The 24,800-nt window shown below is 36.9% G+C and overlaps 1 protein-coding gene across 2 annotated transcripts in view; it reads left to right on the top strand.

Moving 5' to 3' along the window:
- Positions 1–6,332: 6,332 nt before the first annotated feature.
- LOC114665047 (ribosomal protein S6 kinase 2 alpha) overlaps positions 6,333–24,800 on the top strand; it is a 254,431-nt gene continuing 235,963 nt past the window's right edge. Inside the window, exon 1 of one of the 2 annotated variants that reach the window (XM_051919087.1) lies at positions 6,333–6,992. In XM_051919087.1, the coding sequence (XP_051775047.1) occupies positions 6,930–6,992 (63 nt within the window). In that variant the 5' untranslated portion in view covers positions 6,333–6,929. The remainder of the gene's footprint in view (positions 6,993–24,800) is intronic. The other variant, XM_051919088.1, reaches the window with a different exon arrangement.

Below are 24,800 nucleotides of genomic sequence, written 5' to 3'. Positions count from 1 at the left end.
ACAAGCAATCCTCCATTATTTGGGCCTGGAACTCACAGTAGTGCTCATCAAAGCTGATTAAAATAAAACATTATTGGCTTCAAAAAGAAATTACCATCATCAATAATTTTAGGATCACCAAGAGTGATGCATAACCTGAATAATACAGTAAAGTGCATGAGCAAAAGTACAATGAATCATGAAATTCGTAGGAGTTTTTTTTTGTTGCATAATGAAACATTGTTTCCATCCACCCTTCAGTCTGTGAATTCTGCCACTCATGTAGACTTTGTGAGTGTCCTACAGCAACAGATTGAACTGTGCGTTAGGTTAACTGTAGTGAGGGTTTCACCATGTATAACTGTTCCTTTTCTTCCCCCTCCCAGGACAGAGGATGTCTGGCCTAGAAATGTGTGACACCCCTTCTGCTCCTTCCTAATTCCACTTTCTCTGCCCCAGCATCCATAAGAGAAGACCTGCCTGGCAGAGCATTGTCTTCTGACCATGGCAATGTTGTAGGGTTGAGCTCCAAAAGAGCAGTACATTTCTTTACAACTAACTTAACAACAATTTTGTGATTCAATGGAGTTTTCCCTGCTGGGACCCCAAAACTCCTTACATTTCCTTGTCATTCTCTTTATAATACAAAGAGTTTATCAGGGATGTAACATGTGCAAAGCAGGAAGTGAAGCAGAATGCAACCATCATTACCTCACTGGGTATACTGACATAAAACCAAGCTACCAAGTAGCTGAACGACATGTAATTTGGTAAGAAACCATAAGGAAGCAGAAACATGAAAAGAACATGCAAACTAAATGCAGAAGGTGGCCAGGAACCAAACAGGTGTGTATAGTGAGTGCTATACCAAGGCAATTTACAAGCACAGACCCATTACTAAATCCGTTTACATTCACATTTTCATAATTGGAGGTTACATGGCTTACTCAGAGTCACAGTTTGCCATTAATGAAACCTGAATGGGGAATCTTGTGATTTAAACTTTAGTTCTTTACCAACTGGGCAAAAATGGTACCTGGAAAAACATCTCCAGTAACTGATAGTGATCTATCTGTACTTCTGCCTTATAGCCCCAGGAGACTGAATCCCAGAGCCGGCATCCTGTGCCCTACACCATATGCAGTTTACAATGCTTGGCCCACATCTGTGTGAGGTTTTAGATGGGTTCTCCAGTTTTCCTAATGTGTCCCCAAGACATGCAGGTTTATTGGCACCACTAACTTTGTCCTCTGAGGGTGAACATGGGGGTACAGTATGTACAGGTCGGTGTCTGGCTTCCCATCCAGGAGTGGTTTCTGCTTCCTTTGTTGTTCTGGTAAGTTCTGTCTCTCATGACCCTTAACTGGATTAACTTAATGATGGATGGATGGATGTTTTGATTCTCAAACTAATCTTTGAATATACAGTAATACAATTTCTTGTTTACTTAGTGGGACTCTTACCAGCTCTTAAATCCTACTTTGTACTTTTATATTAAATGTATAAAGTGTATATTTATATTTTAATATATGTAGGCCTTTTAACTTTTATTTGTAAATCTTTTTAAAATCAAACACATGTATTATATTGCACTTAATTTTATGATCTGCTGTAAGGTACATTACTTTGCAAAAGTATTCAAATATTTTAAAACTTTTAAAATACTCGAAGGCACAGCAGTAGCGCTGCTGCCTCACAGTAAGGTGACCTGGGTTTGTGTCCTGGGTTCTCTCAGCATGGACTTTGCATGTTCTCCCTGTGTCTGTGTGGGTTTCCTCCCAAAGACATGCAGATTAGGTGGACTGTCGATACTAAATTGGCCATAGTGTGTGGTTGGGGTGTGTGTTTGCCCTGTGATGAACTGGAGCCCTGTCTAGGGTTTGTTTCTGACTTGTGCTAGCTGAGATAGTCTCTAGCACCCCTCTGCAACCTGTTCAGGACTAACTGGGTTGGAACACGACTGACTGGCTGGCTTTTAAAATATTGAGAAAGTACAGTATTCATTTTTAGGGCAAACTCATATTCTCAAGAACATCATTTTGAAAGAAATGTAATTATTTGTCAGCAAAACACATCTGATGAACTACTTCTGGCTTTGTTGGTTGCTATGAGAAAATAGGCATCAAATTAAATATGAAGTTCAATGATAGGAGAAGACCTCTGATTAAGAAATTAACGGTGTAAAATAAGCAGCCCCAAGATTCCTGAATACATTGTGGCAACAACCCTTTTAAGCAATGGCATTCTTTGATTTAGGCAGAAAGGATATGATGTTATCTGTTAGTGATATCATGCTCTCCGACATGTGTAGTGCTTCAAAGACTCTATTATGGTACTAATTCTGTACATAATGATGTTCACACTGCAGGTATTCCCGAGCTGAACACATAGAGGCAGTTTAGAATAGATCACAATTCATCCCAACACCAATATCATTTAGGGAGTCTATGGCCCTACCTACTATGTACTGAAGATGCAACCAGAAGCAACTTTCACGTGCTACAGTCAGTTAGGCACCATTAGCATGTAGCCAGTACAGTATATGCCGTAGACAACATGCAGGGACATCACAGCAGGTAGAATGAAAGGCGCTGCTTTAATGGCCAGGAAAGGAGGCTGCATACAACAAGGGGGAGAAAGAAATACACTCAGGAATAACAGGTTCTGTTCAGCAGAACAACCTCTTAATGGGGTTCTAGAAGATATTTTGATTGGCATAACCAAAGAAGCAGAGAAAAAAAAACATTCAGTCTCGGGTGAAATCATTGTACTGCATTAGTCTGTCGCTCTAAAAGAACTTTGAAATTGGATACTGCATTGTATATAAAGGAGTTTGGAGTACAAGCTTAATGATTTAATTCCTATTTATAGCCATACATGCTATGGTACAACTTCCATCTTAGAATTTTGATCTCTGTATTACAAATTGAGTAGACTGTACTGCGGAAAACTATACATAAATATCTACATAAAAAAGAAATGAATAAGGTGAAACTTATCAGTCAACACGAGCCAACACAAGGAAGAGCAAATAAGATTTCAATATACTATACTGTATCAAACTGAAAAAGTAATGGGTCTTGTTAAAAGTAATATGCAGAACTGATTAAAATAACAATTGCATTGATAGATACCAGGAGGATCTTGAAAAGAACATGATCTTGGGAATGGAGCATATGATATTACACTGTAGGAATGAATGCAGCACAGGTAAACATTATAAAATGCTTTTTGGGTCTTTACTGAAGATATGAAATTTGCAGCTGATAGAATTTTGCAAACAGAGTGCAGTGACTATAAAACTAAAATTTTATCAAGATTTTTGCTGCAAAACTTTGGAATTGGGGTAAAGCCCAAGTCTGATGATATTGGTTCTTCCCGAGATGAGTATGGGTTAAAGAGCTTAAATATCTCTACTAGTGTGGTGACATTAACAGCTTTGAAAAACTGAAGGTTTACAGATGATTTTACATCTCTGTCTCACAACACCAGTGCTGTTGAATCCACAGAGGCAAAAGGTTTGTTAAAATGATGAAATTCAATTTCATCATTGAAAATCAATTGAATTCTGCATTTTCAACTTATAGCGTATCAGAAAGGAAGACTCTTGAAGAGAGAATTACAGCAAATCTGAAGAGAAATGATAAAAAATCGTGACAATGCTAACAAAGGCTAGAATAATGTCTTGTCTGCAGCAAGGATGTATAAATGAAAGAAAACATAAGAAATAAGACAAATTAGAGTAGTCCATTCTAGCTTATTTCTTTAGTAAAAAGCTGAGATGCCTCAATATATCATCCAGATTTTCCTCAAAGGTTGTCAAGATTTCTGCTTCTCTTCTATCCTAAATACATTTCCCTGTAAATTCCACTGGTGTCCTTGAGTATGTGATTCACCCTAAAGATGAAAGAATTCAGCTAGATCTACTTCATCAATGCCTTTGAGAGTTTGGAAGACCTGGATTAGGTCCATATGCTGTCTCCCCTGCTACAGATTCAAGTAATTAAAAGTTTTTTTACTTACAATATTGAGAGGATTCAATAGAATATGATTAATTCATTTTCCAACCCTGCTTTATCTTAAGCAGGGTTGCAGGGGGTTGTGGGGAAGCTGGAGCCTATCCCAGCAAGCATATGGTACAAAGCAGAAACAATCCCTGGACAGGGCACCTGAACATCACAGGGTGAACACATACACAATATTTAGTGAAAAGTAGCGGAGTTTAGTAGTGTTTCAAGTCCCTCGAGAAGCAGTTCTGTCTCATTAGTCTTAACTGACTGAAACTTGTATTCCTCCAAATACGGATGTCACAGAGGCAGACAGTAAACTTACCTATGGGTGCTTCACAACCTGGAGAGAATTTCCAGTAGAGGTTGGTGTCAGCATATAAGAACAATAGGGAGCCCTCTTGGCAGATGAAGTAACCTGGAGAAGCACACAAACATTGAGCAGATGCAAACCAAGCAGACATGTTTGAAAGGCACTGTACAAGGTGAAGCAGCATACAGAAGTGAACTCACCACTAAAGAAGACAGAGAGCCTGTTTATAAAGTCGTAACAGAAATAAACCTGTTACTACATTTTATTTAAACTGCTTTCTTCAAAAAAAATGTGGAAAGTTCTAAGCTATATAAAAATTTTCTAAACAGATGGTGGCAAATTCTTTTTGTATACAATTATTTATACTCCAATCCAACAATTAAAAACTAAAACTGACCCCCCCTTAAATCACAGTATGGAATTCTTGAGAAACAGGACACTGCTTAGTGTTTTTTTCTTTGCTTACAGATCTTTCTTAAATGCTGTATTATGTAAACTGTTGCATAGGAAATAAAAATTAAGCCTAGCTTATACAAATACACAGCTGCAGCCCTGAACTGGATTAAGCAGGTTTGAGAATGATGTTATACAATTACATCTTCAGATAAAATCAGGTCAGTCCTAAAAGGTATATGGTATATTCTGTTTCCAATGCAGAAATTGAATCACTAAATACCGGTATAAACACTTAAAAAAATGTTAAATGTAACTGCCATTTGCATTAATTAAATTGTATTGCTCAGTTAAAGGACCTAAAAGTACAACAGAGTGGATGATTTTGAAGCAGTTCATAACTGAAAAATAATTTATGCAACTGTGCCCCTATATATTGTTTGAAGTAGATGCTGGATTTTTAATGGATGTGCATATATTGACACTGACAATACAAGTGCAATTCCCCTGAGGTTCCTACTTTTTCAATGCATTGTTGGTTGTTATGGTGATGGCTTTCAAAGCTCTCAGAAAAGCAGCTACTGTTTTCCATTTTTCTCCATACACCATTAAAAATGTATATAGTGAAAGTCAATAACTGCAGGGACATTTATTTATCTTAGACTGCCGATTCCGAACTATAGTATTTGATGCCGAGACGTCAACTATCAAGGACCACTCTCTTCAACCAGCTTACCGCTCACTTTCACACATATTAGGCAGCTCAGTGAAGCAGCTAAAACTCCATTAACATCTCCGTTTGCATCCCTAGTGCCACAAACTAATGAACAGCGAACAGCAACATCTGCAAACTCGGGCTGCTCTACCTGCTCCAGCTGGAATGAGATGGCATCATTATTTTGATAATATTGCACATTTTCCTGTGTCTGGCTTTACTCGGTTTTTACTTCCTTCCCATATGCATATCTACTAATCGCACTAACTGTATTCTACATTGCAGCAGATACTGTCAGCCACGTCGATAAAGCTCTTGGAATCTGAAATACGAGAACTTACCCGGTCATCATTTTAATAAGGCGTTTATTTTTTTATTATTAAGTAAACAAATCAACATGTATTAATATATTTAAACCGGGCAGATCGGGATTCGAACCGAAGGCGTTGATGATTCTCAGCCGATCCGTTGAGCCGAAAAACGGGCATCTTAATTTTCGGAGCTGAATCGCTTTTTACCGATACGGTAGCGAGTGAAACATGCACGCCTACATCGACATTGAACTATTACATTAACGTTGTGCCCCAAGATAGTACGTTTACAAAGCGATCCTATTCGATAACGAAAATCCTATTTAAATCATACTAAGCCCGCGGTTTTAAAAAGACCCCCCTTCAGTTTATACGGGGCACTTAGTACACGATCATTCAAGCTTATCTTAATTACACGGTCTTCGCCGACAGCAATAACTGTGATTCCGTTTTTGATAAAGAAAAATGACTCGCGAGAATTAAAAAAAAGGCAACAAGAGACCGTGCGCTCCGAAGCCAAATGTCACTGGCGTCTAGCTGCGGTTGCTCCTCATGAGGGCGCACGAGACGCCACCGACCCTGGTAGGAGGAGGAGGCGGAGAAGAAGGAGGAGGAAACGCTAGAGGGTGGGCTGCCAGCTCGCGGAGCCTTGCACCGGAGTGCTTGGGTTACAGGACTCGCAGCAAGCCGAGGATCCCCGGACCTGGCAGCATTGTGCGCCACTTCCAGGAAGCTTGAAAAGCCGCAGGACGTGCGCGCCAAACCGTGCAGCTGCAGTCAAGCGCGGCTGGGTACTTAGGGGAGAAGCCGTGTTCGTTCGGGCACTGAGTTGGCGGTGTCCGTGCTTGTCACTTCGCGACTTGCTTCGCACACTTGCAACCCCTGGAAGGCGCCTTGTTCACACCCGGAAAGCCCTCCCCCCAACCTCCTCAGGTGCGCCGCTACTTCTTGCCTTATTTCTCCGTCCTTTTTGGTGGTCACTTGGTCGAACGTCTGGAAGAGACGCTGACGTCACCGCTAAGGATTTCCAAAACAGCTTGTCGGACCCTAAGAAAATCACCTTTGAGGAGGTCGCCGCCGAGGCTAGCAGTTCATCGCTCCCTCCCCCCGGTTTAAGTGTGGTGTCTGTAGGGCGAACGCCTGAATCCGCATCTTACGTCAAAAAATAACAATTTTGTTTCATTTTCAAACAACACTCACCATATTTCAGAATGCCGCTTGCCCAGCTTGCAGACCCTTGGCCCAAAATGGAGCTGATTCATATGGAAACTGAGGTGAGAGCAATTTCTGCATTACGTGAAATCGGAGACAGCGAGAAACATTCTTAGAGATTAGCGAACACCTAGATAGATAGCCTGGCTAATTCTGCAGTCCGCCCCGTTCCGATCCTACTGCCCAATTTTAGTAAATGCGGAGAAAATACAACAGGTAATGGGACTGTGACGTCAGAATGCCATGTCCCATGCTAGCAACTCTAACAATATGTATGTGTTTCCACAGACTGTGTTCAGTCTGCAGGTTCTCCTTGTGCCGACGTGGGTTTAACTGGTACACTCTTATTTTCCTTCCACACCCAAATAGACGAGAGTGTTGGCACAAGTGACTGTAAGTTGTGTGTGCGAAGTAAATTCGTCAGTGTTTTTATATTACAATAACAATTACATAGGCTATGTGCAAATGGAAACGGTGTCCTAAATTTTCATATGGCCCTGATGATTTTGTAAATATAATGAATACGTTAACTTTAAAATTCAAGACCATGCTTTTTGTTTAGAACTAGTTTAATTAACCCATTAAATGCTTCTGTAGTTATCGTGTTTGCTTATATTTAAAATTATTTTTTAAATAATGCTTATTTTTATTTTTGTATTTGCTTGTTAGTGAGGGAAATCAATCCATTTATCAAATATCACCCTTTTATTCTTAGTATATATGCATAATCAAAACTGTTTAAGATTTGCTTCACTGACTGTAAAGTAAAAAATAAAAAATCAGAACCAAAACTTAAAGTCTCAGTTATCAGAAGACAGTATGCATAAAGTGTGCATTTAAAATTTTAAAAACTTGGTTGATGGGCGTAGTGCTTTAACAGACTGCTAAAATCTAACTCTTTCCTGTCTGTACAGAAAATATAATAAATGAAATAACATCTGTGATATTGACTGGTTGTGATGTAGCTTCAGCAGATGTTATATTGGCGTGAGTTTCAAGAAGTGTATACTTTGGGTGACGTGTTGTGTGTATATATTTTTTTTAAATAATTAATAATTTCAACACTCTTGCTGCCTTAAATATTAATATCAGGTCAGCTAGTTTTGGCATGCACCGAAATGTTTTAACATGAAGACGTTTTATTTGGTTTCTGTGTGCTTTGATGCCAATAATTAAGATATTTATTCAAAATGGTTTTTTTTTCTTGTGGCTATCTCATAAGGTTTTCATGTGAGCTAAAGTGTCCTTGATATGAAACTAAGAACAGAACAAATTAAGACTGGGGAGGCCAATTGGTCCAAGTAGGCATTCTCTATATACTGAATCCAAATGCTGTCAAGAATTGTTTTGGTCTAAATCCCTTTTCATATTTGCATGTACTGTACTAGCATGATAAGGATGAACAAGGGCATGCACAGCTGCCCCAACCTTCCCTGGTGATACTTTGCCCTGCACCTGCTCCTGCTGAGTTTGGTTCTTATGTAGGTTAACTAGACTTAAACCTCTCACTCTGTCTCTTTCTGCCAACAAAGAGAGACTGTTTTTCCCTAGTTAACTGGTTTAGGGTTAGACCTGTTTTTTTTTTATCTGTGCTTGGTTGTATTTCTAATATTTTGGCTGTGTATTTTAGTGATCAGTTTTTTTTTTTTATCTGTGGAGTTGCTAACTTGAGAGCAAAAAAAGAATGTTAGTAGATTAGCAAATTTTTTTATTGGGTCAGGCAAAGCTTGCCATTTATATTACTGGGAAAGAAAAGATTAAGAGAGATGGAGAGTCTGACTTTGTGGAGTTATTTATATGCACAATTAAAACTGAGACTTTTTTTTTAGATTATAAGTTTTATAAGATGACCCACAATTTGCAAAAGTTTGCATAACAATGATGTACAGGCAATGCGCTTTGTTGTGACTTACTCTGTGAAACTATGGCATAGTACACGATCATGGTTTAGGTAAGGATTTGTCTTTTCCAATGTTTTGATTTTTTTTGTAATGTTGATTATTAAAAATGGTATATTTAAAACTCAAACTCTCTCTCTGTATATGTAATATATAATCTTCCTTTTTCTATTAAAAATAGATATTAATATTGTTAGAAAAATAGTTGGCACATTTCTTAGAATATTAGAATTCACATAGAGTAAAGCTACAGTGTTGCATTGTGTGCAGACAAGGTTGTGCACACCGACCCATTTGTCTAAGGTGTCTGTCCCATGTATGGAGTCTTTGTGTGATTTCTGTGCTTGAGATAGTGACCTCCATAATCTGAAACCTAATGTTAATCTTGCTGTTTCTATCAAACCTGCCCCCACCCCATTTTGTTTTCTTGTTTCAATGTAAATATACCTGATTTTGACATTTAAACTTCAAATGTCTGGCGGGAAAATCGGCTGTTGCAGTGTTCTTGGCTGTTTGACAGAGCACACTGTCTCAAGAGCTTAATTTTACCATTTGCATTTTCTTAAATGTAGTAGCAAGTACATGCATGAAGCATTTGTAAGAGTTTTATTCCCAGAATTGCCCATTAAATTCAGTGAAATGCTTTTGTCAAGTGGATGGGTGACCAGAAACACCAGTTTGGTAAAACAGGCTAAATGTACTAATTTCACACCTACAATATATTCATATTATTTGTGGATGACTTCTTAATGAGATCTTCACAGATTCATTTTTGTACCATCAGAAAATGCAACATGAGAAGAAAAAGTGTCTTTTTCTGAAGGAAGACTTTCTCAAGTCAAAACATGCATTTAACATAATTGTGCATTTATAAATTTATAATTGGCTTGATTTAGTGGTTTTCATAATCTACATGAATATTTAAAAACTGTTATCTTACTAATCAAATTTCCTTTATGCTCTTTTTACTAAAACAAAAGTCATGTATTGTTATATGTTGCATTATAATAACTACAAGTACTGTATAAGAGGGTATATTCTAATTGCTGTTCTTTTGAAGAGGCAGTTCAGTGCATCATTTAAGATTACCTAGTAGTCAAATGGGGTCGTGTTGCGAATTTGTCAAAACATATTTCTTAAAAGCAGTTTTTGCATGTTCATATTCTGAGTTTTTGACAGCAAAAAGAAAAAAAAAATACCAGACTTGGGTTGCTCTGAAATTCCCTTTCTTAATCATGCAACTGTGAGGGCCTAAGATGATCATTTTTGACACCTCTGTATTTTAAAGGGAAATTATGAAAGCTGACTGTTTATCAGAACTTTTCAGGCTTTAATTTATTAATTTGTTTGTTATAACCTGTAATATATTGTACAAGTCAGTTTAGTGAGAGTGTGTATCTAGTGAATGAAAAATACAAGGCCAGCTTTACTCTAGTCATTCTATACTGCTGGAATTTGGAATTGTACTGCAGGTCTTTATGGCTGATGCAGGTATCCAGCTGCTTCAGTTGCTGTGCTTTATCCAGTTTGCATGTAAGGTAAACCCAGCATTAACATCTCACATCTTGTTTTTTAAATTTTGACAAAGTAGGCAAGGATTTACTAGAATATGTGATTAGACTTATAGTTTTACTTTTGTTTTTGTGTTTGATTTTTTTTTTGGAAAATGTTCAAAATGCATATCATGTTACCCATTTTTAGTCTTGCTCTATTTCTTACTTATAATCTTTAGTTTGCTAGAAAGTAAGAAGTAGTCTTTGTTGACTTTGCAAACCACAATCTGAAGATCTTAATTGGAGACTTCAGTGCCCAATTGGGAGGCGATCAGTATGGATTTGAAAGTGTGATCAAAGTCCATATGCCATCTGAACACCTTGGCGACAGTGGCGAATGGCTGGTATCCTTCTGCGAGCACAGTGGGCTATGTGTTGGTAATGCATACTTCCAACGGCAACGGATCCACAAGATCACTTGGTGGTCACTAGATGGGCGAACCTTCATCAGACAGAAATGGACGTCATCCTTCCATGATGCAAGGGAGTTCAGGAATGCAGACTTTGGCTTGGACCACTATCTTGTCAGGACAAGGATTAAACTCAAACTTCAAAACCAAAGTCAGCCCACACCAAAGCAATCATTTGCAGCGGAAAACCTCAAAGACCCTGCCACCACCGATGCCTTTGCACTGTTACTGTGCAACTGCTTCAACCTCCTCCTTATAGAGATGATGGATGTCAAGGACCACGGGACCAAATTCAAAGATACCATCATAGAGTGCGTCCAAGATACTATCGGAAGTGAATGACAGAAGGAGAAGTGAATCCAAGATCATACATGGAAACTGATCGATGAGAGAAAAATCACGAAGATGAAACATGATCTGGTTACAAACATGAACACCCAAGAAGAAGAAAACCGAAAATACGTAAAGCTGGATCGACTTGTGAAGTAGAGCTGTCAGAAAGATAGGAAGGAATGGCTGGAACAAAAGGGAAGCGAACAGCAAGTAGTGGCTGACTGGAATGACACCAAAACCCTTTACCACATCATCAGTAAGCTGACGGAAAAAAAAAGTAATTTCAGTGTTCTGATCAAAGGTAAAAGTGGGAAGTTTCTGACTGCCAAAGAAGAGCTAAATGAAAGGTGGATTGAGCACTTCCAAGAAACCGTAAACTGACTAAACCCGAAACTGAAACTGAATTTCCCCTTGGGATCGATCTATCTATCTATCTATCTACCTACCTACCTACCTACCTACCTACCTACCTACCTACCTACCTACCTACCTATCTATCTATCTATCTATGAATGATGTGGATGAGGCCCAAAAGGAGCTGCAAGTGATCATTGAGTGATTACCTTTGAGGAAGTAAACATGGTGATCATAAGCTTCAAGGATAACAAAGCAGTCAGGCCATGGCATAAAACACTTGCAACACTACTCAAAAAGTACTGGTCAACCGCAGCAGTCTCCGAAGACTGGCGCAGAGGTGCCATAGTCAAGATTCTGAAGAAAGGCAACACGTCTGAATGCACCAGCTGGCCAGGCAACACCATGCTCTCCGTGCCCGGGAAAGTATTCTGCATGGTCCTACTTGGGCAACTGTGGAATGCTATAGACCGATGCCTGAGGGAAGAGCAAGCCAGCTTCCGCAGCGGAAGATTATGCAGTGAACAAATCTTCACCCTCTGAAACATTATATAACAGTGTGTCGAGTTCTGAAAATCATTAGCCATCAATTTTGTCGATTTCAAAAAAACCTTTCACAGCATCGATCGAGAATCCCTCTGGCAGATCCTGCGTTCCTATGGGGTACCAGAAGCGTTCATTACCATCTTCAAAGATCTGTATTGGAGATTGAGCTGCTGTGTCAAAAGTGAAAATGGCCACACACACTTCTTCGAGATCACAACGGGGGGTTGGACAAGGCTGCATCCTGTCCCCACTCTTTTTCCTTGTTGTTCAGGACTGTGTCACGTGACGAGCAGGGGCGCGCATTGGAGCCGGTATCCACTGGACTGATCAAGATCGCATCAGCAACCTAGACTTTGCTAATGACCTCGCCTTGCTAGAAGATGAGATGAAAGTGCAAGAATAGGTGACCAGCTTCGTCCAAGAAGCCGTTAAAATCGGCCTAAAGATCCGTGATGATAAGTCAAACATCTTAAATATACTGTACATAAGGTGGCACAAACTAAGGGAGTGATGATTTTATCAAATTAGCTGGAGGAAATGGAGAGATTCACCTACTTGTATAGTTTGATCAACACAGTTGGAGACTTGGAAGCAGATGTCAAGTGCCGTATCAGGAAGGCGATAGCAATCTTCTGGAGGATGAACAAGATCTGCTCTTCTCCATCTATCTACCTGAAGATCAAGCTTCACTTGCTTACATCTAATGTGATTTGTACAGCCATTTATGTTAGTGAAACTTGGAAGGCATCAGCAATAATCAACAAAAAGCTTGATTTCTTCCAGCAGAAGTGTCTATGCCAAATTCTCAAAATTCAATACCACAGTCACATCACCAACCAAGAGGTTATGTGAAGATGGGGCTTGTGCAAACTCCATATCACTGTCGACTGCAGAAGACTCCAACTGACCAGCCACGTCCTTTGAATGGAGAACCATTGGATCCCAAAGACAGCAATGACATGGTTACTGCCCAACGCCAAATGATAAAAAGGATGCCCGCGGAACACTTGGAAAAGAATGATGGTACAGGAGTTGAAGTTGCTGATTGCTGAACATCAGTTGGGATGAAGCCAAGACCTTTACCAAAAGACCATAAATGTTGGAGAATGCTTGTTGCCTGATATGCTATGTAGCATGGTAGGATCAAAGTCTAAATAAGTAATCTTTGTTTTGATCTTTTACTTCTGTTATGAATTTATAAAGGTTTCATCTTCTTTTCTTGTAATACACTATTTCTGTAGGAGTGTAAAACACCTCGGAAACTTGTAAAGCAGGGGAAATCAGAATGTTTATAAAAATCTGTTCTAAGAGCATGTAAAAAATAAAAGGTTTTACAGTGTAATTTGAATATTATACAACACTTGTTGAGTATGCAGTAGTAAAAACTGAAAAAATACGAGCGTTTTCATATCCCATGGATGGTCATCTCTAGACAGGGAGACTAAGTATGCCATGCTGAACAGAATAATTTTCTGTGTTGCATTCTGTATAGTAGCAATGGCAGGATCTCATTGAAGATAACATATTGCATAGTATTGGTGTTTTAAGGAGTATGTGCATAATTATTGCTTTCTGTGTAGTGTAAAATGATCAGAATTCTGTCTGGTACTGTGTTCGTCCTGTTTATTTAATGTGGAAGATAATCACATTTTCAGTGTATATGTATGTGTGTATATGTATATGTGTGTGCGTGTGTGTGTATATGTGTATGTATGTATATATATATATATATATATATATATATATATAATATATATATATATATATATATAATATACATACATACATCTACGTGTGGAAGTGTGTGTGTGTCTGTCTGGTCTGGAAATACGAGGCTACTGCATGATGCTCAAAGAAATCGACTCTGTCGCCAAAGTGAAACTGCCGAGAAAAGTAAAACTCACTTAGTTACTAATACACAAGCGAGGGGAGCACATTGGCAAAACGAAACCGCCGAGGAAAGAGAACCTGGCTTAGCCGGTAATGCACAACTGATGCGATTGATTGACTGAAGTGCCAGAAGCCATGGTTTCTAGGTGCCGGGCTTACACAGCTAGTGTGAGTGTGTCTCTATATGTGTGTATATACTCCGGTGGAATCCCATTATAATGAAACTCGCGGGACCATGAAAATATTCTGTTATAATGGAAATTTCGTAAACCAAGGAAAAGCATTTGATTGTCATCTGCAGGATCGGGGTCACTGTGTACCATGCTTGTGGCACAATGTTTAACATTTAACACTGGGCTTTGATCTGCTCTTCCTCACACTCTCCTGATCTGTCTTCTCCAGACTGTGTCTGCCATAGCGATGATTCCAAGCTGCTGGTGTTCTTCTAATCTAAACATGGGAGCTAAAGCAGGACGATTGCCTGTGCCGTGGCTCCCAACAGCTCCTATTCTGAATGAAGTCTTGAGGATGTATCTGCCTTCACTATACAGTAAAGTACATGTATTTTCCTTGAAAACCTGGGCTCATCTTCCTGTCTCTTATGCAACTCTGTGACCCAAGCTTGAAAATACCTGAATAAAAAAAAAAAGCACTTAAACTGCAAAAAATGTTTTATTTGAAAATGAGATTTAGATGTAACTTTTTTTTTTTAATTAAAAACACAGATACGATCACAGAATGAAAACGAAACTTTTTTTTTTTTAATAGAAATCCAGGTATGAATACAGAATGAAAATGAGATGTTAGATGAAGGTGAGATTTCAAAATGCTTTTGCCACATCATTTATCTTCATTCCGAAATCAACTTTTTACAGGATTGTTAATTTTTTTTTTCCAACGTAAACTGATGCCGTTTCTCACTTTTTTTTTTCACCTTAAAGAAAACTTTGAGAAGCGCTATGAAACTCGAACAATATAGTATCTGCACACGATACAACTACCCACACACATGCTTGGTAGAGTACTGACTCAGAATTCAGCTATGTGTATGATGTCATGCCTACACACTCGTTGAACCTGCCCGAGACCAGAAATTTCATAACAGATTGTCTGTCTCTTTGAGACAACCTGTTCCAGGTTTCCAGAGACTCAGTGTGGAAAGTATAGGAGTGGCATTAAATATTTTTTTTTCATCGCGTTATCATCTTCACTAGCCATTTTTGGTTGGGAAAAAAAAAAAGTTCTTTATACTGAGATGTACATTTTGTTAAAACACAATTTGTTTAAAATGATGTTCTATGAACGTTTGTCCGGGCCCACAAAAAGTATTCGTTATTTGGACCATTTCATTACTTTGGTATTTGCTTTAATGGAATTTAAACTTTATTTTGCAAATTATTGCCCATTAGTGAACTTGTACCACACAAATAAGTAATTATGGTCCACTATTTGAAAAATTTGGTTACCATTCACTTTTGACTTAAAATTGCTTTGTTTAATAAATATTTAACTATTTTTTCTGAAATTCTGTGAAATTTCAATTAGTTTTGAAATTGTTGCAAAACATTTTGTAAGGCTCGGATATTCAGCTGAACTATAGTTCAAGCCATGTTATCAAAATGGAGAAGGTTCTGGACAGGAGTCAGCGTGCTGAGAAATGTCCTTTGCAGGAACACCCTAGAAAGACATTTATGGATTTGGGTGTACATGTCATCTCTGCTTAACCTAATTTTCAGAATTCAGTCATCAGAAGGGAACTGAGAAAAAACAGAATCTCTGATTAAATAGCAAGACAAAAAGCACTCCTTAGTAGTTAGACTTAAGTGCTCACTTCTTTTTTTTATGGAAATAGGGCGGAGTGGTGGCTCTGAGGCTAAGGATCTGCGCTGGTATCCAAAAGGTTGCCGGTTCGAATCCCCGTCACTGCCAAAAGAGATCCTACTCTGCTGGGCTCTTGAGCAAGGCCCTTAACCTGTAATTGCTCCAGGGGCGCTGTACAATGGCTGACCCTGTGCTCTGACTCCAAGGGGTATGCGAAAACTAACAAATTCCTAATACAAGAAATTGTATAAGGTGAAATAAAGAACAAAAAAAAAAATGCTTCTGAGGTAGAAGTCAATCTTTGGTGGGGATCATCTGTTACGTCTGGAGAAAAACTAACAGTATATTTCACAGTATAAACAGAAAAATCGCATACATGCTGTTTGGTGAAGCACAATGGTGGTACTGCTATTATGTGGTAATGGTTTTCTACATGAAGACTTTTAGGTCTTCTGTTTTTAACCTGAAGCTGAAGTGCTGCTGGATCATGCAACAAAGTTCAAAATAGGCAAACAAGTTCATTTTAGAATGATTCAAGAAATCAGCATCTTAATATATTGTCAGAATCTCAACTTTAATTCTTTTGATGTTGTGGCAGAACATTAAACAAACATTTCATGCTCACAGACTCGCATATCTCACCGAATTGAAGCATTCCTGTAAATAGGAGTTGGATAACATTTTTCTACATTGCTGTGAAAGAATGATCAATAACTACAGGAAGTATCATGTTGCAGTTATTGCTACAGAAGATAATGTTTTCAAGATCATAAGGGCAATTACTTTTTTACGCAAGTTATTCCTTTACTCTTTTTTTAATACATAAAACAAGCATGTAAGTATGTTTTTTTAACAGTCCCATTTATATAATTTTAAGTGTTGGTTACAAATCATTCACTGTGAACAAGATGCAGTATTGCAGAAAATTAAAAAGTAAAAGCAAATAATTGATCAAGGCACTGCTGTCCTCCAGTTTTTCTATCAGTATGCATTTGTCTTTTTTTTTATTCTTTGAATGCAGTGTTTATCAGTTTAGCAACATTCTCTTGCCCATGGTTTCTGTTCGGTCTTAGACCTTGTCTCCATATCTGAAACAATAAGCATTACTAAGGATAAGCTTGGCAGTTCAACTAAAAGAATGCCTTACTACTAAAGGCAACAGCATATGTAGTTAAAGGTGGAGAACAAAGTGAATTTACTATGGCTTCCCAAGAAAGCATTCTGTGTTTCCACTTGAACATTACTTGACAAAATTAAGGTAACAAATTTAATACAATACTTACGTTTTTATATTAAAATATATGTAGTATCTAAATGCATACGGTAGGTAGGATCTATGACGTTATATCCCAAAGTGTTTTATTTAAGCATTTTACAGTGTGAACTGGATAAAAAAAAAAATTCTTGGTTGTCTAGAAACAATAATCTAAGGTTTAATCATGTCCCACTTTGTCCATGGTTGGAAGTGCTATCCCAAATCAACATCTCACGGTGCTTACTTTGACATTGCAATGAGAAAATCCATTCCTTGAAACAGTGAAATAGAGGCCAAAGTGGTAACATCAATGCAGTTCACCTCTGGTTAAATAGGTTTCATAATATGATTCTTTGCTCTCAGGCTGTTCTCTGTTTTCAAAACCCTATAATTTTAAACAGTGCATTCCTGAGTATCGGAATCAAATATTGACATCTCTTCAATTTCACTTTAATGGAAGGCAATATGGCAAACAATTAGATCTCAAACTGCAAGGATTCTGGTTCAATCTCTGCTTCAGAATTGCTGGGTAAACCTTGTGAAATTACTTGGCCTATTTGTGTTTCAGTTTAACAAAATTGCATGTTTAAAAATTGAAATGAATTCTGAACCTAGAAGTCACTTGGATCCAATAGTAGATGTTTTGGCACATTACTTTTCATTTTACTGGCTTGTAGTATTACATGAGCATTCATTCGTTGCTGCAACAGAAGTGAAAGAAATTTTAGTTCACTGATTGTCCTTGTCTGATGACTGACTGCTTACAGTCTGATTTCACAGTAGGTTCCCAGGATGTCCACTTTTAACATTTTGTATTAATACGGTCATTTAGGCAGTCTTTTGTAATAAAAGAGGATAAACAGTAATACATACATTGTGTTTTTTTTTTTTTGTTACAAGGATCTAAAACAATTTTTCATGTTTTTAGACGTAAATATTTTTGAGGGTTATTGTCTTTCTCTGTTCTCGAGACAAAATTAGTAACTAAATTTAATGTGGAAAAGCATCTGCCCATTTTTTACTGTTAATAACCCTTATTGAACATAGAAATAATATGGTCCATCTGCTACAGGGCAACTCCTACGATAATACTCTTAGTAATTCTCTGTGGTTTTCAAAGACTGGAGGTTGGAACAACCCCTTGCATCATTCCCGTTCAGAAATTTATTTAATTAGAAACTAATAATCCAATGAGCCAACCATTAGAAGAAAGTTTTAAATATCTTGCTTTTAATTGTAGATTTTTGAGGTCTAATGTTTTCAAAGTTTCATTTTAGCAGTTTTGTTACCGTTGCTCATGAAGTAGAGCTGCAGCTGCTGTTCTGCATATTCCTATATCCTACAACTTGGGAGTTTTTCATGTTACTCTACCTTAATGCTTACAGCAACTTCCTTGGCTTTTTCATGTACAGAAAACATAATTGAAGACATGGATATGAGATTCCTGCTCTTTGTCCAAGTATTGTTAAGGCGGCTTTTAGATATCGCATGTACCGATAAGGTTTATATTGCAAACAAATTATGTTGCCAAAACTAACTGCCTTAAGCTGAAAATATATGTGTGCTTATTTACCTTTGGTTCAGTCGTCACTAAAGTTTTAAAGATTTGTAGAACTAACTTCTGAATAATCCACTGTAGAAACACTGGCATTTCACTAGGTTTTTGTTGTCAAGAAATATGTGGGCAAATGAGTTATTTTGGTGAACATATGAAATACATAGTCCTTCCCTTAGACTTGGTAAGTTTTTGCAGCAAATAAGGCCTGCAAGACCTGTAAGTGCTGCATAATGTGTATGATTTGACTGTTTCCAAAAAGATGGTTGGGATATTTGAAACTCCTTGAAGGCCACCCTATGCTCAATAATGATCATGTGGTGAAATTCCATTATCCTTCAGGAGACTTCTAAGAACAGTTTTAATAGGATGTATAATTGGCCTAAAAGCAAACACATGGAATAGATTTCAGCAGGTACTGTATTCTGCTTTTTATTTTATACTTATCAAGGCATATCATTTGCTTTGATGGTACTTATTATAAATTTGTAAATAATCCAGTCTGTATAACTGGTAGGTCTGTTTGATTTAAACAAATAGCCTCTGAGTAATCCTCACACACATTGCAGTACATCCATGTGTAGGCATTTGTCATAACTTTGTTCATGTTGATTTTATTAAGTTAAATATTACACAGCTCTTTTACATTAAAAAATAGTTTTTGGGCTTACTGTGCTTCATTAAATTTCTTGTTTTATATAGCACTACAAAAATAGCAGCATATTAAATTTGATACAGGGTTGAAAGTCTAAATAACTGCAGTAGAATATTAGTAAATTTAAATGAAAAGAATATCTTCAGAATCTAATCTGAGGTGTCTACAATTAATGTGTCAGAATCATTTTCTTTTTAACCTACTTCATTTGATCGGCTATGACAGTTTCAAAAGTAGTAATATTGCCCCTTTTAGCTCGTCTTTGATAGTAATAGCTGAGTGTGCGTAATACAACAGAGCTTCTAGCTTTTTATGTCACAAGAAAGTGAGCAAGTTGCCTTCTGATTTTAGCAGGACAAAACACAGGTTGAAAGAAAGACTTTCCCGGAGAAATTGGAGTGAACGTAAAGAATATTTAATTCCTCATCTGATATGGGCAGACATTCAAGTGTTTTCTATTCTCTGGTATAGTCAGCATGGTGTTTCAATGTTCCGTGTTTATCTGAATTTATTCTGGGGTTTCAGATTTCCTCCCCCAATCCAAATATGTGCTTTTAGTTTTATTTAAATCTTTATTTGAGCAGAAAAAGGATGGATGGGTGCACTTATCAGAAGAACTGCAATGAGCTGGAAATCGGGCAGTGGTACTTAAGCATGCATTGCAACAAAGCCTTCTCAAAAAAAAAAAAAAGTCTTACAAAGTCTGAATAAATGAAAATAAATCGTTGATTAAATCACTTACAGCGATTCAGTTTTTTAATACATTTTTACTCAACTTTGTTTATTAAAATCATGGTAATGTTTTTTTTCCTTTTACAATGGCCCTTCCATTTCTACCCCAAGCTGTAGTTTTCTCAAGATTAAATCATTGTACTAATATGTTTCAAACAGTTTTCACCCCTTCCTGTACAGAAGGACTTTACTTGTTATTTAACCACCTAAAGATAGAACAATGTAGGAGAACATATAAGAACACTGATGTCTTCTGCTTGTGTTTAGGAGGTAACCTAAATTCCCTGTCAGTTTACCTGGACCTCTGATCATGGAGTGCTGTAGGCGACATGTGAAAGCCATTATAACTGTTTTAATGCTGCAAAAGTGCTGCAAAATCAGTTCTGTTGTGCTAGAGATAAGAATTCCAGACAAAAAACACATTGCTGTAGCAATGTGATAATTTCATATCAAAATAATGCACCCTGCTTACAAGGCTATTGTGAAATGTTTTTTAAAATTAATTGTTGTATGTCAATGTACAGTATAACAGCAGTAATAGCACTTGGACTGTCCTTTTAGAGGACTTCAGTATTACACTGGCAGGGAGATAAGTGAACAGTAGTGAAGTGGCAGCAATAATAAAATGAAGGCTTGTGATTGAATCATCAATAAAACATCAGTGTTACATGATGTGGTTAGCTGAGGGAGGGGGTGAATTGAGAAGAACTAAAAGCATTTTATTCTTAACTTTTTAAATTTTTTTTGTTAATTTGTAAAGTAGAGCGAATAGAGAGGCTGAAAAGAGGAGAGAAGCTTACGTGTTTACAGAGGCAGATAGAATAAAAATGAAAAAAGTAATTGTAAGCAGAGTAGATGGAGAAATTACAGGCTTTATGGTTCAAAGTGGCTAATGAAGATTATGGATTTGAAAGAGAATGAACTGAAGGAAGGTGCAAGCTGTCAAGAAGAGCACTATATAAAACTGATGTGTTTTTTATATATATATATATATATATATATATATATATACAGTATAAACACTGTGCTAATATGTTGTATATTGTATAGCCTAGTTTGTGCATCTATTGCTAATTTTACAATAATAACAACAAAATAGGTTTTTAATAACCATAGCAATAAATTTTCACTTTTTTGTATAGTCAATACAACAGCAGCAACATTTATTTCTGTAGCACTTTTTCATGCAAATGATGTAGCTCAGCATTTTTACAAGATGTGAAGGAAGTACTTACATGAAAGAAGAACACATTAAATATATACAGGTATATACTATTTGTGCTACCTGTCTAAGATGGGTTGAAATCTAAGTAATCAGTGTAGATTGCAGAGTTCATGTTTGCAGTGCACCATGCAGTGCATACGTCTCTATTATATTCCTTTTGCTATGGGAATCATAAGAACAGTGTTAATGCTTGTGATGTGGCATCTGTTGGAATGATGATGTAATGCATTATATTACTAAAAATGTTTGTGATCTGCGGTGGGCTGGCGCCCTGCCCCGGGTTTGTTTCCTGCCTTGCGCCCTGTGTTGGCTGGGATTGGCTCCAGCAGACCCCCGTGACCCTGTAGTTAGGATATAGCGGGTTGGATAATGGATGGATGGATGTTTGTGATACAGTACACTGTCTTTTGGAATGACAGAGACAAAGCAAATGGACAAATACACACAGACACTTATCCTTTTATTAAGTTGGATAAATTTCTAGTATGTCTCAGGAGAGAAATACATTTTTTGCATGGTGCGACATTTCTCTGCTGTTGAGGCAGCTTATTGAGTCCTACAAGACCCATGAGACCCAGTGAGAGAAATTGGTATGCTTTGCATGAATAACAACTGCTAACCCTTTTCCTTACTTTCTCCTGTTTTTATCAAGTTTCAGACTTGCATCAGATATATTCAGAAGTAGTCAATTGATTAAAAGGGTATGTGCGTTAAATAGCCAAATGACATAACTACTGTAACTGTAGTTTACCTCTAAAGATGTGATGTTTAGAGAGTTGACTAGCAGATGTTGATATTGATGATGATGATAATAATAATAATAATAATTCTTTTTATATACCTGAAGCTAATAACTATTTTAATTCTTGGTGACGTAAAATGTGTGAGGGATTCACTGTGAATTAGCTAAGTGGAGTGATTCTGAGTTTGTGGGAACTATAGTCCTTTTTTCTTAGTTTTGATTACCCTTTATCATATTATTCCTCTGTTTCAGAGAATATTATATATGTAGTAGTAAATATAATATACTTAAGCTGCATATACAGTGAATGTTGTAAATCTATATCTGGGGGGGCGTGGTATTTATGAGTAAACAAACTGAATTCACCCACCCTTTTTTCTCACAAAAAGTTTCCCGTTTACTAAAAATGAGATCTTAGGAGAAGTGACCAAGCAGTGGGTGACATTAGAGGAAGGAAATACATCCCTCTAGGCTACCAAGAACCAAGCACTGACCAGCACACATAGAGAAGAAAATAGAAAGCTAAGCAACTTTTACCACTTTCCACATTAATTATATGCTTAAAATACACAAAATATACATGTGGAGTATTACATTCTGTAGCTATTGCCATCTTAAACCTAAATACAGTACAAGGTCAAGATCAGCATGCCCCTGTATAAATCATCCTGTCCATGTCACAAATGATACTTTAGACTAAAGTAGTACAACATGGCTAATTCGATGTGATGATCTTTAATATCTCTGTGTGTTTTAAATTACATTAAACATTTTCTCCTACTTGTACCATGGTTTCAGCATTATCGATTATTTTGAAACAAATCACTCAGTGTCTTTATTTAACATTTATGGGTATGGGTAGTGCCATGTCTTAAAAGAAGTGCCTGCTTAATATAGTGCAATGTACATCCAGTTTGTTTTAATTAAATTATGAAATCTTTGATTTTTTTTCCCATAATTGAAATGGGAAGCTCATCTGGTGGAATCTGTTCCATTAGCTTGTTTTCAATGCATTTTGATTTTTATGGTTTTGAAGTTCTTATTTAAATGACTTGATTTAACAGCCATGATGTGTTATATAAGTCATGGGTGCTATGAAGAAGAAGCTTTTATAAATTCGTAAGATCCATGGCATTTAATGTACAGTACTGCTGTGTGCCATTATCAGGTATGGATAGTCTTTGCAGTGCATTGTCATTTACTGATGTCTATGTCAAAATAACTGTCACAAAAAATGAACAATTTCTCAATTGAAACCTCACCCATGAAAACTGTAACTTGTCTTGCATTTAAAGATACTTTATGGCAATGATTGATGGTTGTCTGAGGAATATTGGTTTAGATACATTTAAAAGACATATTTTTTTATTTTTTAAACCTGCATGAGTTTATCTTGCTCCCTTACTTGATGTTGAACATAGCATGTGGAGAGTTTAGATTGCATTTTTTGTATGCCATTTCAGGACCGTTTACTTCCAGGCTAAAGTCATCTATAGCAGCCTACAAAATATAAAACAATTGAACCAGATGGAAAGCTGTGGTTTCTTGTCATCTACAGGTGATTTCCAGAATGAAACATTTCCTTTTATTCTCTGAAGCTCAAATGCTGGTTCAATGTCATCTGTGCCTATGGCTTTTTAATGTTCCTTTTGAAGAATTGCTGTTTTGGATTTACAGCATTAATTCTTAGTTTGTTTAGTAATATATAAATCTGTTCCTACAGAAATCCTTTCCTTCACTAGGATGTTAGACTTATTTGTTTAACTGAATCTGGCTGTACTGTGAGAAATTTCAGTCTGATAATGGTAACAGGATTTCAATTCTTGGTTTACAATATAAAATGTTAGGTGGTTTACGTAGATGGCTTGTTACTGATCTTGTCTGTGTAGTCAGAAATTGAGTGGAATTTGTCTTTATTTATAATTGGAAGTAGTTTGTGCTGATGTTATTCATGATCATGAGCAGAAACTAAAATCTGAGTTTAGAGGTAATTGAAATAAAGTTATTGGAGCTTTTGTTTGGTCATATGTCTTTAGTATTAAAAATTTAAATCGGGAAATAAGTATATTGATATTATGCTTGCTTATTGTATTCAGCTTCATTTGAATTAACTTACTTGTTAAATTTATCGTTTTTTTTTTTTTTGTGTGTAAAAATATACTTTTATCAGCCAGCTACTGATAATTAGACCTAAGCGGAATTATTAAAAAAAAGAAAAGGACATCCTAGTGAGGGGAACAAACCACTATTGTTGGCATCTGTATGTACTCCAAATGAAGTGGACGCTTTAAAATAATATTTCAACAATAAAACATTTCAGTTATGAACACTGTCACATGAACTGTTGGCAGTCAGGTGGAAAAAAATCATTTTACTTTATTTCCTCCACTGTTGAAAATTAAACAGACATACCGCCTCAGCCAAATGAATAAATAAATATCTCTGATGAATGTTTCTGTAAAGGAACATTCTTTTCTTGGTGTTTTCTTTAGAAAATGTAAAGTATATGTGTTATCTTATACAGTGCAATGCAGCACTTTTGACTGACAATAATGATACCTGCTATAGAACACTGTTCACATATTAGATATGGAATAAATGACTACTTTTAAATCTGATGGTTTTTGAAGTAATACAGTAGATGGAAATTTGGTTTGTAGTGATCAAAGTAAAAATGAATATTAGCAGGTGATATGTATTGTGATACAAAGCTATTTTCTCAGGCCGTTTTATAAGATATGCAGAGTCACCCTATTTATGGGATGGAACAGCTTTCTGTCAGAGCCAATATCCTGGATTCCAGTCCCTTATCTAGTTGTTAACTGTGTGGAGTTTGTATGTCCTTGTCCGTGTTGATTTTTTTTCAGGTGTTCAGTCTTTCCTCCCACATTTCTGAGATGT

This window comes from Erpetoichthys calabaricus, chromosome 14 (assembly GCF_900747795.2).
Source record: "Erpetoichthys calabaricus chromosome 14, fErpCal1.3, whole genome shotgun sequence".
NCBI classification, from domain to species: Eukaryota; Metazoa; Chordata; class Cladistia; order Polypteriformes; family Polypteridae; genus Erpetoichthys; species Erpetoichthys calabaricus.
This window is presented reverse-complemented; position numbering and strand designations above follow the sequence as displayed.